Below are 16875 nucleotides of genomic sequence, written 5' to 3'. Positions count from 1 at the left end.
TGCAGGCTGTTCTGTATTGCTTTGCTGAGTTCCATGACTAAATAAGGAATAAAAAAATTATTCAGCTATGAACAGAGACGCATTTCTCATAAAGCATTGTAAGCCTGTAAGCATTGTAAGCCTATATGAGGCAGAAGCAAAGAGAAATTATTTCCTATCATTAGTAGAAATACTGAGCGTTCCCATGCGATTCATGGTTTATTAGTCCTTTTTGTATATTTGTATTCGACAACTTATCCTAATGTGTTCTTTTCTAGGGTTCTGATTTAATGTATGAAGTTGAAGTTCCTGGACCACCTTCTGTTTTAGCTTTAAACGGTGGGGATGGAGGTGAGCTTGTTACAGCTTTAAGATGTTAAATCCCCAAATCATACATTTATTATATTGCAGCTTACCAGTTCTTAGATATTATGGCTGTTTGTTTTTTTAGGCTTTCTTTTCTTTTCTTTTCTTTTCTTTTCTTTTCTTTCTTTCTTTCTTTTCTTTCTTTCCTTTTCTTTTTCTTTTCTTTCTTTCCTTTTCTTTTTCTTTTCTTTCTTTCCTTTTCTTTTTCTTTTCTTTCTTTCCTTTTCTTTTTCTTTCTTTCCTTTTTCTTTTCTTTCTTTCCTTTTTCTTTTTCTTTTCTTTCTTTTCTTTCTTTCTTTCCAGGTGATCTGTCCAGTAAGTCTTTTTGCTTTTTAACAGAACAAGTTGTCCTGCAGATGTAACCGTTAGAGGGTTGAGACAATCCATTTAATACTGACAGGGGTGCTAACAATGATTGGCTTTTATTTATGTAAAGCCTTTATCCCAAAAATAAAAATAAAAAGTATTGCTTTTAACTGGTATTATAGTATTCGCTGGAGTTTGGCTTAAATTTGTTAGTGTACCTAAATCTGCTAGTGCATGTAAAGCATGGCAGTTTATACTCTCCTTTCCTCTAACTGCCCTGTCCCTCACTGGCATCTCCTGTATGCTGGTTTTCTGCATTAAGAAACCTTCATTGTTCATTGAATCACTGTGATTTTTATATGGGGCTAGATTCAGGTAGGGGCGCGCATTGTTACGGCGGCTCAGCATATCGTATTTACGCTACGCCGCCGTAAGTTAGAGAGGCAAGTGCTGTATTCACAAAGCACTTGCCTCCTAAGTTACGGCGGCGTAGCGTAAATGGGGCCGGCGTAATCATGCGTAATTCAAATGAGGATGAGGGGGCGTGTTTTATGTTAATTCTTGGTGACCCGACGTGATTAACGTTTTTCCCGAACGGCGAATGCGCCGTCCGTGTAATTTCCCAGTGTGCATTGCTCCAAAGTACGCCGCAAGGACGTCATTGGATTCGACGTGAATGTAAATTACGTCCAGCCCCATTCACGGACGAGTTACACAAACGACGTAAATTTTTCAAATTTTGATGCAGGAACGACGGCCATACTTAACATTGCCTGCACCTCTAAATAGCAGGAGTAACCTTACGCCGAAAAAGCCTAACGTAAACGACGTAAAAAAATAGCGCCGGGCGGCCGTAAATTTGTGAATCGGCGTATCTAGGTCATTTGCATATTCTACGCCGAAAACGACGGAAGCGCCACCTAGCGGCCAGCGTAAATATGCACCCTAAGATACGACGGTGTAAGAGACTTACGCCAGTCGGATCTTAGGCTAATGTCGGAGTATCTTGCTTTCTGAATACAGAAAAAAGATACGCCGGCGCAGCTTTGAATTTACGTGGCGTATCTATAGATACGCCGGCGTAATTCAATGCTGAATCTGGCCCATGGTGATTATTATTATTATTTATTATTATTATTATTAGCTAGAGACAATGCTGCTGTCCAGAGGTGTCTCTGTTGCTCCTACATTCAGAGTGTTGGCACCCTGATAGAGGAAGTGTGTTGAAATAGACTTAGACTGAGTTGGCGGCACACCACTTAGAATAAAGTTTGAGCATCTTCATTTGTGTATCACACAGGGACAGCACAAGTGACACTGAATCTGCAACCGGTAACGCGTTTCACACTGAGACATTCCCTATTAAACTATTTGTTAAAATCCTTACTCCAGCACTTTTAGTTTACAGGTTTCTGGCTCCTGCTCTCTGTGCTGCTTCCTTGAACTTCTGGTCTTCACAGGAAAGAGTTAATGGTGTACAATTCTGTCTTCAGCCATTCTCTTGGCTTGGAGAAGGAAGTGGGGAAAAAAAGAGTCGTAGGGTATTGCCTTGCTAATTGAGGGCTGTGTGTTTCTATTGATACACACAGAGTAGTGAGATGCAGATTCTAGTCCCTGAATATAAGGGTGACTCCATAGGAATGCTGCAAGAGAAAGGGGCCACTCTAAAACAGAAAACGTGGGGGGCAATAGTCATGTCACCTGCTTAAACAGGAACAAAGGGAAGAATTAAAAGATAAAGAAGCTGCATACTCAGTAAGTTATTGAGCTGCTGAAGGTGCTTTAATCCTTTTGCTGCCAGGTCCGTACATCCTACATACCGGACAGCAGGGGGTTTATACACATTCCCAGGGGCTACCGCCTCTGGCATTATGTGTAAATCTGAGTAGACTCCTGCCTGTCAGATGGAAGCATTTGGGCATCTAAAAGACCCTGGATGTCTCATTAACCACTTCCCGTCCGGTCTATAGCAGAATAATGGCCGGGGAGGGGGTTCAGTTAGCCTGACTGGGTGTCATATGACATCCAGCAGGATAACAAGCCGGCTGTGTGGTGTGTCAGTCTGACAAACCGCATCTCCAATCTTGAGAGAGAGAATGATCTGCTGTTCCTAGTAATTAGGAACAGCGATCTGTCTCCACCTCCAGTCAGTCCCATCCCCCACACAGTTGGAAACACACATGAGAGAACACATTTAACCCCTTCCCTGCCAGTGACATTTACACAGTAATCAGTGCATTTTTATAGCACTGATCGCTGTATAAATGTCATTGGTGCCAAAAAAAGTGTCTGATCTGTCCGCTGCAATCTCGCAATCCCGATAAAAAAAAATAATAATTTGCAGATCGTCGCCATTGCTGGTAAAAAAAAAAGAAAATACCATAAGTCTATCCCCTATTTTATAGACTCTATAACTTTTGCGCAAACCAATCAATATATGCTTATTGCGATTTATTTTTTTACCAAAAATATGTAGAAAAATACATACAATTTTTTTTTCTATTTTTTGGATATTTATTATAACAAAAAAATATTTTTTTTTCAAAATTGTGGCTCCTTTTTTTTATTTTTTTTGTTTATAGCTCAAAAATTAACCACTTCCCGACGGCCGTACGACTGTATACGGCCGCAGGGTGGTTCTACTTCTCTGGGGCGCCGTCATTTGACGTCCGCCCCTTTCCGCGTTCCCCGCACGCGCTCCCGAGCGCGCAGCGGGGAACTTCTGTGCTGGCCGTGTCCCTTGGACCATCGGAGTGGCCGTTTGCTAGGCGATCTGTGCGGCCAATGAGAGATGATCTCATGTGTTTACATATGAGATCATTTCTCATTGCCGGCTCTCACAGACAGCGGTGCTGTCAGGGAGAGAGGAGACCAGTCTGTGTCTCTTGTACATAGAGACACAGATCGGTCACCTCCCCCAGTCACCCCCCCTCCCCCACAGTTAGAACACTATATAGGGAATACATTTAACCCCTTCCTCACCCCCTAGTGTTAACCCCTTCTCTGCCAGTCACATTTATACAGTAATTAGTGCATATTTATAGCACTGATTGCAGTATAAATGTGAATGGTGCCAAAAATGTGTCAAAAGTGTCCGATGTGTCCGCCATAATGTCGCAGTCGCAATAAAAATCGCAGATCGCCGCCATTACTAGTAAAAAAAAAACTTTTGCGCAAACCAGTCGCTTATTGCGATTTTTATTTAAATTTTTTACTAAAAATATGTAGAATACGCATCGGCCTAGACTGAGGATAAAAAAAAAAAAATTTAGCTATTTATTATAGCAACAAGTAAAACATTTTTTTTTTTCTAAATTGTCGCTTTATTTTTGTTTATAGCGCAAAAAATAAAAACCGCAGAGGTGAGTAAATACCACCAAAAGAAAGCTCTATTTGTGGGGAAAAAAAGGACGTCAATTTTGTTTGGGAGCCACGTCGCACGACCGCGCAATTGTCAGTTAAAGCGACGCAGTGCCGAATCGCAAAAAGTCCTCTGGGCAGGAGGGGGTTTAAGTGCCCAGTAAGGAAGTGGTTAAAACCGCAGAGGTGATCAAATACCACCAAAATAAGCTCTATTTGTGGAATAAAAAGGCACATCAATTTTGTTTGGGCACAGCGTCGCACGACCGCACAATTGTCAGTTAAAGCGGCTTGGTGCCATTAGGCAAAAAATGGCCTGGTCATTAAGGGGGGAAATCTTCTGGGGCTGAAGTGGGTTATAGGCAATAAAACAATTCTCCTGGTTTTAAAAAAAAAAGAAAGTATTTCTAAGGTTTCCTATTTTCATTTCTTATTTGTAACAGAAATAACAATAGAATTGAATCGGTAGTTTTCAGTATCTACGATTTTGCAATTTGGTTTTCATTCAGATTGATAAAATAAAACATGTGCATCGTAACTTTGTTGATTATCAACTATATTTCTTCCATTTATATCTAGGTGAGAGCGGAGAGGAGCTTTTGTATGGAACATCAGATGGCAAGATTGGCTTAATTCAAATTGCAAAAGATTCTCCTGTTCCCAAATGGGAAATATTCAATGAGAAGAAGAGAGGAGGTTTGTTTGACAAATCTGTAAAATAATTTGATTAATGTGCCTCCTGTCTTCTCTATAGAGATACAATTTAAACTAAGATTGTACAGGGCACACAATATGTGTTTTTTTTGTTTGTTTTTTTGTGGGGGAGCCTCAAGAAGTTATCTCACTCCTTTCTTTATACTTGCATTATTTTACTATGTGGTGAATAAAACTGGGTTGGAGGGTGTTCAATAATAATATAGGCAAAACACTTGCTACCTTTCCAGAATTTTCGTAAAACATATATACTTTTAGTTGGGTAAATGATGCTCTGAGTATATTTCTGTTTGAGTAAGCTTTATATTTGAGTAAGTGTGGCCTTTAGTATCTATATTTTAGAAAACATGGCTCTCATTAGTTTCTTTTTTTGTTCAGCAGTATGTACTGAATTTTTAGAAAATGTACAGAATGACAGCAGTGATACATAGTGGTGTAGAGTATACAGATGGCAGCGGTAAGCACTGACTATATAAGTAAATCTTAGTGGATGTAAACCCTCCATACACCCAGTGAAGAGAACAGCCTGTGATGATACACAGAGATTAACCAAATCTCCCTACATAGGTTTTATATGTATATCTGCTGTGTTCACATTTTATATACTGTTTAGAAAGTTCAGATTTTGTTGGGAGATTTTCTCTTCCTGATTAACACAGAGTGTGATGTCTGGGCATCCAAGATGGCTAACATTGCTGATTGGAGGAAAGGCACACACTTCCTCTCATCATAGGCAGAGACTCTCAGAGCTGTTTTTTAATAGGAGCTGCTCTCTGATACTCTATTTTAGCAACCCCCTTTGACAAAAGATTCTGGCTGCTTTGGTCTAAAAAGTCAAAAAATATGTCAGGTGTTCTCAGACTGATAGCAGAGGAACTGTTCAGAAGAAAGCTATTCGACTTGGCTCATTGAAAAGAGATGACAAAATACTGCAGATATATGTGCCCAGCTCAAATTTCATGAATTGGGTTTACATCCACTTTAAGCATCAATATGCAAAATGGTGCAGTGAAATACATCCATGATGAGAAATGCAGATGTTGATGAGAAGGTCATTCGTTTCTTTCTATTTGGGTAAAGCGGGACTCTCTAAAGCTTTCTATTTAGTAAGTGTGGCTCTCAGTACGTTACTATGTGGTTCAGTGTGACATTCAGTAGCTTTCTATTTGGGTAAATGTGGCTCTAAGTAGATTTATATTTGTGTAAGTGCTGTTCTTAATAACTTTCTATGTGGGCAAGCAGGACTCTCAGTAGCTTGCTATTTAGTAAGGGCTGGTGTCAGTAGCTTACGATCTGGGATTAGTGTAGATCTCATTAGATTTCTATTTGGGTAAACGTGGCTCTCAGTAGCTTTCTGTTTGGGTAAGTGGCTCTCAGTAGCTTTCTGTTTGGGTAAGTGGCTCTCAGTAGCTTTCTGTTTGGGTAAGTGGCTCTCAGTAGCTTTCTGTTTGGGTAAGTGGCTCTCAGTAGCTTTCTGTTTGGGTAAGTGGCTCTCAGTAGCTTTCTGTTTGGGTAAGTGGCTCTCAGTAGCTTTCTGTTTGGGTAAGTGGCTCTCAGTAGCTTTCTGTTTGGGTAAGTGGCTCTCAGTAGCTTTCTGTTTGGGTAAGTGGCTCTCAGTAGCTTTCTGTTTGGGTAAGTGGCTCTCAGTAGCTTTCTGTTTGGGTAAGTGGCTCTCAGTAGCTTTCTGTTTGGGTCAGTGGCTCTCAGTAGCTTTCTGTTTGGGTCAGTGGCTCTCGGTAGCTTTCTGTTTGGGTAAGTGGCTCTCGGTAGCTTTCTGTTTTGGGTAAGTGGCTCTCGGTAGCTTTCTGTTTGGGTAAGTGGCTCTCGGTAGCTTTCTGTTTGGGTAAGTGGCTCTCGGTAGCTTTCTGTTTGGGTAAGTGGCTCTCGGTAGCTTTCTGTTTGGGTAAGTGGCTCTCGGTAGCTTTCTGTTTGGGTAAGTGGCTCTCTGTAGCTTTCTGTTTGGGTAAGTGGCTCTCCGTAGCTTTCTATGTGGGTAAGTGTGGCTCTCTGTAGCTTTCTATGTGGGTAAGTGTGGCTCTCAGTAGCTTTCTATGTGGGTAAGTGTGGCTCTCCGTAGCTTTCTATGTGGGTAAGTGTGGCTCTCCGTAGCTTTCTATGTGGGTAAGTGTGGCTCTCCGTAGCTTTCTATGTGGGTAAGTGTGGCTCTCCGTAGCTTTCTATGTGGGTAAGTGTGGCTCTCCGTAGCTTTCTATGTGGGTAAGTGTGGCTCTCCGTAGCTTTCTATGTGGGTAAGTGTGGCTCTCAGTAGCTTTCTATTTGGGTAAGTGTGGCTCTCCGTAGCTTTCTATGTGGGTAAGTGTGGCTCTCCGTAGCTTTCTATGTGGGTAAGTGTGGCTCTCAGTAGCTTTCTATTTGGGTAAGCGTGGATCCCAGTAAATTGCTGTTGGGATAAATCTGGCAATAGATGCTTAGTTTTTTTTTCTTTCGTTCAGCCTGTTAAACTGAATAAAAATAATAGATTACTCCAGCCACAGAAAATGAGGTGTATGGAGGAATATTTTCCCTCCTACCTTCCAGGATTCTGTATTCTGAAGGCAGGACCCGCTACTGATCGCTAAAAGTTTTTCAGCATGTCCCTTTAACAGAATTTACTGAAACGATCAACTTCTGTTGAGTAAAGGGATACTTCACATGGAACAAAATTTGGCCCCTTCCTGCAGAACTGGCTAAATTTCTAAAACTAATTTTTAATATGGCCAGCTTTAGTGTGTGTCTCTGAAGTGTTCTGTTTGGGAAATGGATGCTTTCTCTTTGGGCAAGCTTGACTCTCAGAAGTTTTCTGTTTGGAGAAGTATGACTTTCAGTAGCATTTTACTTGGCTAAGCATAGCAGTCAGTAGCTTTTTGTTTAAGGAAACATGTCTTCCGGTGACTTTCAGTCTAGGTGAAGCCAGCTAAAAAAGGATCAAAATTCAGCCAGTTAAGCAGGGACCAGCCAAATTTCGATCCATGTATGGGCAAGGTGGTTGTACAGGTCGATCCACCAATCAACTTCTGTACAATCACCCTATTGGATTTTCCTTGCTTGATCAGCGTTGCAGGCTATAAAATGCAACACTGATCAGTGTATTCTGACAACGGGGAAGTCTCCCTACTACTCTCAGAATACAATAGTTCAGCGGGGAGAATTCCTCCATCCACATCAAGTGTGTGGATGGGAGAAACCGGTCAAGTTTTTTTTTTTTTTTTTAGTTCAACCTACCAGTTGAATGGAAAAAACGGATCCATCTATAGGCTACCTAGGTGTGATTATCAGTAGTACTGGTTTGGAACTTTAATAAGATCCTATTCAGTTCAGAATTGATCATTGCTTAATCTTGTCTCGTTTTGGTGTATGTAAATAATATATTGAATCTTATACATACTGGCAGGTGTATTGTGCATTGATAACTTTGACATCATGGGGGATGGAGTCAAGGACATGCTAATTGGTCGGGATGATGGGACAGTTGAGATTTATGGCTTGGACAGTGCAAACGAGCCTGTGCTTCACTTTGACCACGTAAGTCAGTCATTTCGGTTATAATCTGTTAAAATAACATGTTTGTATTTTTTCCAATTGAACAGGTATAGTATAATCATTGTGAAGAGAAGAGCTCCAGGCACTTGCATGAAAATGTTTGGAGTTGCTGTCACACACTGCTCATATGAGGGGCATTTCTAGGGAATGGTACCAATGGACAGGGGCTAAACGGTCATACATGGACAGATACTGTAGTCCATATTGATGTTATTATGAAAAAAGTAGTAATGAAGTAAGTTTGCATTACATCAATAATCTATAGGTTAGGAATGTATAGAGAAGGAAAAAAACAATCCTCCAGTTTACAAAATAACATTACGTTGTATAAACCATCCAAGCATGTAGGAATCAGAGAGCTCGGTGGTTTCCAAGATGTTTTTAGAAGCAGTAAATAGGGTACTTTAAAGGTGCTATAACAAACAAGTTATACAAATATTTGTTAATTATACTTTATACTTTAACATTAAAAATGTGTAAGTGCAAATTTTAAAAACAAGCAAGGAATATCAAATACAGATTCTTATGTTGACAAATGCTTAACATGTTTCGCCAGTCGGCTTCTTCAGGAGCCGTAAAGCATTATATGTATTGTCATAACATCGATACTCAAAATTTTAACGGACAGCATTCAACAGGGATTCACTGAGGTTCATGCACCAAGGGAACTCATCCCAGCCAGGTATTAGTAGGACACATAGGGAAAAGATGGAGACCAAGAGGATCTTTTCATAAACGTAATATTATCCAAATATATTGTTTATAGTGAATGAACTGCTGAAGAAACCACAGAAGACATTTCAGGGAGGATCTTTCAGGAAGCTTACCTGGAATGTTTAAATAATGATGGCATATTAAATGGGCAACAAGAAACCCAGAGACGGGGAAACCATCATCCTAGGATCAGTGATAGAGCCCTGGTGGCGATTCCTCGGCTCCTGCAGACGCTGTGAGCAGTATATTAAAAATTGGTTTCCAAGATGTAATCAAGGTCAAAAGTGTAAGGCCCCATACACACGAGAGGATTTATCCGCAGATACGGTCCAGCGGACCGTATCCGCGGATAAATCCTCTCGAGGATTTCAGAGGATTTCTATGCGATGGCGTGTACACACCATCGCCATTGAAATCCGCGCTGAAATCCTCTGGCGATGACGTGTCGCGCCGTCGCCGCTATTATGACGCGGCGACGGGCGCGACGCTGTCATATAAGGAATTCCACGCATGCGTCAAATCATTACGACGCGTGCGGGGAATCCCTTTGGGCGGATGGATCCGGTAAGTCTGTACAGACGAGCGGATCCATCCGTTGGAATGGATTCCAGCAGATGGATTTGTTGTGCATCACAGCAAATATCCGATCTGCTGGAATCCATCCCAGAGGAGATTTCTCCGCGGAAACAGATCCGCTGGCGTGTACACACCATAGGATCTATCCGCAGAAACCCATTTGCTGGGATTTATCTGCGGATGGATTCTATCGTGTGTACGGGGCCTAAGACAGAGATTTGAAGAAATAGTGTGATTTTGAGTCTCTAAATGTTCATTATGATAGTTCTTTCATATCAATCAGTTAGAGGTTCCTCCCCGTCACCATTTTTTTCTTGGTGTCAGGAATACTTGTCAGAAGGGATTCATGCTGATAGCAGAGGAACGAGGCAGCAGACAGATATTAAACTTAGTGCTCTGGATTGAGACATGTACACACTATAGAGGGATATGATTTGACTTGGGTTTACAACCACTTGAGCAAATGATCAAGTAGAAGCATTGGCCCAGATTCACAAAAGAGATACGACGCCGTATCTCCTGATACGCCGTTGTATCTCTGTTTTAGGGTCTTCCTAACTATGCGACTGATTCATAGAATCAGTTACGCATAGTTAGCCCTAAGGTCCGACAGGTGTAATTGAATTACACTGTCGGATCTTAGGATGCAATACCTCGGCCGCCGCTGGGGGGAGTTCGCGTTGTAAACCAGCGTCGGGTATGCAAATTAGTAGTTACGGCGATCCACGGTGTTTTTTCGCGTTCGCTATGTCGCCGCTAGTCTAGTTTCCCGTCGCAAAGTTAGTCGTCGTTTTAGCTGCCCTAACTTTACACAGCCCACGTATGTGCTGTATAAAGTATGGCCGTCGTTCCCTCGTCAAAATTTTTTTTGTTCTTGCGTAAGACGTCCGGGAATACGAAAGTACGCTACGCACGTCGCCGTTCGAAAAAATGACGTCACTTTGCGCAAAGCACGGCGGGAATTTCAAAACGGAGCATGCGCAGTAGGTCCGGCGCGGGAGAGCGCCTAATTTAAATGGCACACGCCCCTTTGAATTACGCGGGCTTACACCGGAGGCCGCCGGCGTAAGTTTTCATGCAAGTGCTTTGTGAATCAGGCACTTGTGATGAAAACTTGCAGCGGTGTAACGTATCTACAATACGTTACGCCGCCGCAATTCTACGTGAATCTGGGCCTTTGTTTCAATCTTTTGGGCACCGTCGCATGCATTTTTTTTAATTATCGCATATTTTTTTTTTTTTATGTAGCAATCATTGCTTTTGTTTATTGAATTACCAAGCTCTTTAACTAAGGAACTGGCGAAAAGTCGAAGCCCGGGTTCACACTTGACCGTTGTCAGACATCACATGTGATTTGCACTCGCACTGCGGTATCCGATCACATGCGATGTCTGTGCAGTGCGAGGTTAGCCATGCAGTTGTATGTCTGAACCCGCATTGGATTTGCATAAATAAAAGGTGCCGGATTCCAACCCCACACTGGAATCAGTGGGGTAGATTCAGCAAGCAATTACGCCTGCGTATCCATAGATACGCAGCGTAATTGCTAAGTAGCGCCGGCGTATCTACTTTCTGTATTTAGAAAGCTAGGTACGCCGACTGTAGCCTAAGATACAACTGGCATAAGTCTCTTATGCCGTCGTATCTTAGGGTGCATTCTGACGCTGGCCGCTAGGTGGCACACCCGTAGTTGTCAGCGTAGAGTATGCAAATTGCATACTAACGCCGATTCACAAACGTACGCACGGCCGGCGCTCGTTTTTTACGTCGTTTGCGTACGTCGTTTTCGCCATAAGGCTGCTCCTGCTATTAGGAGGCACAGGCGCAGTCGCGATTTTCAAAATTTGCGTCGTTTGCGTAACTCGTTTGTGAATGGCGCTGGACGCCATTTCCGTTCACGTCGAAGCCAATGACGTCCTTGCGCCTAATTTAAATGATCCACGCCCCCTACGGGATCATTTAAATTACACGCACTTACGCCGGCCCCTTTTACGAAACGCCGCCGCAAATTACGGAGCAAATGCTTCGTGAATGCAGCGTAGCTCAAGTAATTTACGGAGGCGTAGCGTAAAAACGAAACGCTGCGCCGCCGTATCGGTGCGCGCCCCTACCTGAATCTAGGCCAGTGTTCTCACCAATGTGATCCGATTCTTGTCCGAATCCACAGTTCGAACTGCGATCTGTGAACCGATTTTGGGGGTGTCATTAACTATGACTAAGCACTGACATTACAGTGTGAAACGCGTCAGCTATACACCCCACTGTCTGCTGTGTTTTGTAGTGCTCCATTTCTTTTTATCATTAAAAGGCTACCTTTTTAGGGTTTGTGCGGCTGTCCAATTTTTCTTTTCAAGTTTGCTCCATGCATTGCCGGCACCAACGCTTCCGAGAGGACATTGATTGTATAGTGCACTCACCTGGAGCGGCAGCTCCCTTTTTCCCAGTCATTACCTATGTATTGACACCCGCAGCGGTTCGCCAAGGGCAGCCTGTGGGTGAGATACGATGCGGGAACCGACGCTGAAATGGCATTGCTACAGTGTGAACATAGGCGGAAAGTCAACAAGGCTATCTCGGGCTGTAGTTGTTTTAACAGTAGTTCAAAATAAATGCAATTTGGTAATGAGTATAAAACTAGAGTCTTTTTATCTTTGCTCAGGGTTCTGCTTCATGAATAAATTGGTGCAGGTTATCTGAAAATGAGTTTGTGCATTACTGTTTCTCTCCTTTTTCCCTAGGCCTTGACAGAAAGTATAACATCTATCCAGGGAGGCTGTGTTGGGAAGGAAGGCTATGATGAAATTGTGCTGTCCACTTATTCTGGTCAGTTAAGCAGTAGTGGAAAATTAGATGTGTTATATTTTATTTTGAAGGATTTCTAATGTGGAACGTGACATGGGTTTTCTATCAACCCACATGTGTTAAACCCTTATTATTTTGAGTCGTTTTTTCCTGCTGCATGGCCTGCACAGAACTGGCAACATGGATTCCAGTTCTGCTGGTTGGAAGGTGCATGCTGGGTAATGAAGAGCAAGGCTAGGATGATTGGCAGGTCTCCATTACTTGGCAGGGCTGGAGAGACTGTAAGGGCTTGTACACATGAGCTGTCTGAAGAGTGATCTGTGTTTAGGTCGATCTTCAGAGAGCATTTGACAGGCAGTGAGAAGGTGTTGTATTGCCTCCTCACTGCCTGCTTTAACCCCTAAACCCTGTCTTAGCCACATGCATTGCCTGCAGGGCACTTGCAAAGTCGCCCCATTCACTTGAATTGGCCAATTGGTGGGTAGTATGAACACCAAAAATGACAGGGGGTATAATTCCTGCTGTGTCCATAAAGAAAATAATTGTGGATGCAGCATGTGTACACCCAAGACTGCAGCTAAAGGGGGTAGCAGTGGGGGGCATAGCGGGTTAAAGCCCAGCTCAACCACTGAGTTTTACTGCCCCCCCAAGCAATAGTGTGAATGAGCTCTAAGGCCTCGTACAGACGACCGGATCTATCCGCTGGGATTGATCCGCGGATCAGTTCCAGCAGATAGATCCGGTCGTGTGTACGTCCGAGCGGACATTTCCCGGCGGATAAAAATCCAGCCGACGGATTCCCAGCGGATAAAAATTCCTTAGCATGCTAAGAAATCTATCCGCTGGAATCCAGTCCAGCGGACTGATCCGGTCGTCTGTACAGACTCACCGGATCAGTCCGTCCGCTCCCCTCCCTCGCATGCGTCGTAATGATTCGACGCATGCGTGGAAGTATTTACCTTCCAACGTCGCCGCGTCATCGTCGCGGCGACGGCGCGACACGTCACCGCGGATGTATTCCGCGCGGATTTCGATCTGATGGTGTGTACAGCCATCAGATCCAAATCCGCCAGAGGATTTATCCGCTGGAAACGGTCCGGCGGACCGTTTCCAGCGGATATCCTCTCATGTGTACGGGGCCTCATTAAATGAGTTTACCAAAAATGTAAAAATTGCAGGATATACAGCCTTATGCTACAAAACTAAGCTCCATTTCATGCTGAATAAACCAAATTATTAATGTATCCTAAATAGAAAACTATCTTTTAGATATAATTTATTACTCCAAAAGCATTTTATTAAAATAAATTTGCCAAAAATCATAGATTTCTATCCACCCTGCTATTAACTACATTTCTCACTAGAACTAACAGACTGTAAATAACAGATACACGGCAACCGTACACTGGTCAGGCAAGGTAGTGTCAATGGGCAAAACCAATTCTAGACTGTATTAAATATTTTGCTGTGTTTGGTTTTGTAGTGTACTATGAAATTATACTTGCCTTCAAGGGTACTGTGTAGAACAAAAGTGCCCCCAAACCTCCATCTCAACCTCCCCCCTTCCCTTCAGAGCACGTCCCAGCATTTATTTTTTATTTTTCATCTTGTTCTTTCTGGTAGCAAGAACCCATTTTTTATTACTCCCAGCCATCACCTTCCCTGTCATCACCTTGTAAAGAATGATTCCTGGAGCAGCAGCTGGGAGCTCAGTTCCTATTGATTTACAGCCCTGGCCAAAAGTTGTAAGAATGACGCAAATATTAATTTTCACAAAGTCTGCTGCTTCCGTGTTTTTAACCACTTGCTTACTCGGCACATATACCCCCCTCCCGCCCAGGTGAAATTTCAGCTTTCGGCACTGCGTCGCTTTAACTAACAAAATTGACGTCCCTTTTTCCCCACAAGTAGAGCTTTCTTTTGGTGGTATTTGAGCTCCTGTGCGGTTTTAATTTTTTGCGCTATAAACAAAAAAGAGCGACAATTTTAAAAAAAATACAATATTTTTTACTTGTTGCTATAATAAATATCCCAATTTTAAAAAAAATAAAACACATTTTTTTTCTCAGTTTAGGCCGATACGTATTCTTCTACATATTTTTGGTAAAAAAAAAAAAAAAAATCACAATAAGCGACTGGCTTGCGCAAAAGTTATAGCGCCTACAAAATAGGGGACAGAATTATTATTTTTATTATTTTTTTTTTTACTAGAAATGGCGGCGATCTGCGATTTTTTTTATTGGGACTGTGACGTTATGGCGGACACATCGGACACTTTTGACACATTTTTGGCGCCATTCACATTTATACTGCGATCAGTGCTATAAATATGCACTAATTACAGTATAAATGTGACTGGCATTGAAGGGGTTAACACTAGGGGGGGAGGAAGGGGTTAAATGTGTGTCTTATATAGTGTTCTAACTGTAGGTGGGGGGGGTGACCGATCTATGTCCCTCTGTACAAGGGACACAGATCGGTCTCCTCTCCAGAGACAGCACTGCTGTCTCTGTGTAAAACGGCAAAGAGAGATGATCTCATATGTTTACATATGAGATCATCTCTCATTGGCCGCACAGATCGCCTAGCAAACGGCCACTCTGATTGGCCGTTCGCGGCGATCTGTAATTGGCTGTGTCCAAGGGACACGGCCAGCACAGAAGTTCCCCGCTGCGCGCTCTGGAGCGCGCGCAGGGAACGCGCAAAGGGGCGGATGTCAATTGACGTCCACTTGGCTTTTCAGGTCCGCGCTGTAGCCGTCATTCGACTATAGCGCGGACCCCTAGTGGTTAAATCCTTTTTCTCAGCTGTTCCTATGGTATACTGAAGTATAATTACAAGCATTTCATATATATATATATATATAAAATGTGTGTTGGTGTGACCCCAGGTTTGAGGGCCTGCTCAATTTATGTTACATTGTTGAAAAGAAGAACTGCATTAAAGGTATATCTATTTTTTCTGTCAGGCTGGGTAACTGGACTCACTACAGAGCCAGTCCACAGGGAATCTGGTCCTGGTGAAGAACTCAAAGTAAGTCAAGAAATGCAAGCTAAAGTAGCATCTTTAAGGTGAGTGCTAACAAATCTGGAGAGTGTATTTCATGCAGTTCTAATGACATTTAGTTTTGTTGAATGCTTGACAGCACCCCCCATTACTATGTACCCAGGTCTGAGCTGGAGCAGCTGCAGTTCAAAGTTGGGCAGGAGAGAGAGAGGTATCAGCACTCGTCACAGTCTACCACGGCAGTCTCAGCAGTGCCAGTCTTCAGTATAAATGACAAGTTTACACTTAATAAGGATGATGCCAGCTACAGCCTTATTTTAGAGGTTCAGATGGCCATTGACAATGTTCTTATACAGGTAAGTGATTGTAGACTATGTTGTATGACATGTGAATAAAGGAATAATCTTAAAGTGAAAACCTAACTAATGCTAAACCTACTCTCTGCCACATTCTAAGCCTAATCTACAGCAGCAGATGTTTTGTGCAGGAGAGAGCCGACAACGGCTGGGAAGTGACGTCACCCATAGAGTTACTATGGAGCTTCCGTTGTCGGCTGTCTCTCCTACACACCAAAGCCGCCACTGACCAGCTCAGTGTGGGATCGGAGCGGCTGCAGAACAGGTAAGTGGAGCAATTTTTGCTTTACAGGTCTAGATCGATTAGGCTTAGAAAGTGACAGAGGAGGTGGATTGCTTTTCCATGCAGTGGGAGGGGACGTTCCGCCCCATTTCCAGAGGTGGATTGCTTTTCCATGCAGTTGGAGGGGACGTTCCGCCCCCATTTCCAGAGGTGGATTGCTTTTCCATGCAGTGGGAGGGGACGTTCCGCCCCATTTCCAGAGGTGGATTGCTTTTCCATGCAGTGGGAGGGGACGTTCCGCCCCATTTCCAGAGGTGGATTGCTTTTCCATGCAGTGGGAGGGGACGTTCCGCCCCATTTCCAGAGGTGGATTGCTTTTCCATGCAGTTGGAGGGGACGTTCCGCCCCCATTTCCAGAGGTGGATTGCTTTTCCATGCAGTGGGAGGGGACGTCCCGCCCCATTTCCAGAGGTGGATTGCTTTTCCATGCAGTGGGAGGGGACGTTCCGCCCCATTTCCAGAGGTGGATTGCTTTTCCATGCAGTGGGAGGGGACGTCCCGCCCCATTTCCAGAGGTGGATTGCTTTTCCATGCAGTGGGAGGGGACGTTCCGCCCCATTTCCAGAGGTGGATTGCTTTTCCATGCAGTGGGAGGGGACGTCCCGCCCCATTTCCAGAGGTGGATTGCTTTTCCATGCAGTGGGAGAGGACGTTCCGCCCCATTTCCCTTCCCCCGCCACCTTCCGCGGCTTTCTCGGGGCCCCCCCCCCCCCATCCCACCAGAAGACCTGAGCGACCAGCCGGCGCTTCTGCCAGCTGATCGGTGAGCCAGACAAAGCCAGGACTATTTTCGATCAGCTCTCCCGGAAGCAATGACCTGAGATAACATTCAGCCTACCCCGATGTCAACGGTGCCATTTTCAAAAATCAAAA

At 43.5% G+C, this 16875-nt stretch overlaps 1 protein-coding gene across 3 annotated transcripts in view; it reads left to right on the top strand.

The window, feature by feature from the left end:
* BBS7 (Bardet-Biedl syndrome 7) overlaps window positions 1-16875 on the top strand; it is a 63379-nt gene that overhangs the window by 25610 nt on the left and 20894 nt on the right. For all 3 annotated transcript variants that reach the window (XM_040330362.1, XM_040330348.1, XM_040330355.1), the window contains exons 8-13: window positions 258-330; window positions 4591-4707; window positions 8117-8247; window positions 12294-12378; window positions 15326-15428; window positions 15527-15719. In XM_040330362.1, coding sequence (XP_040186296.1) covers window positions 258-330; window positions 4591-4707; window positions 8117-8247; window positions 12294-12378; window positions 15326-15428; window positions 15527-15719 — 702 coding nt within the window. The remainder of the gene's footprint in view (window positions 1-257; window positions 331-4590; window positions 4708-8116; window positions 8248-12293; window positions 12379-15325; window positions 15429-15526; window positions 15720-16875) is intronic.

Source organism: Rana temporaria, chromosome 1, assembly GCF_905171775.1.
Source record: "Rana temporaria chromosome 1, aRanTem1.1, whole genome shotgun sequence".
NCBI lineage: Eukaryota > Metazoa > Chordata > Amphibia > Anura > Ranidae > Rana > Rana temporaria.
The sequence above is the reverse complement of the archived record's forward strand: the minus strand, read 5'-3'. Positions and strand labels throughout refer to the sequence as shown.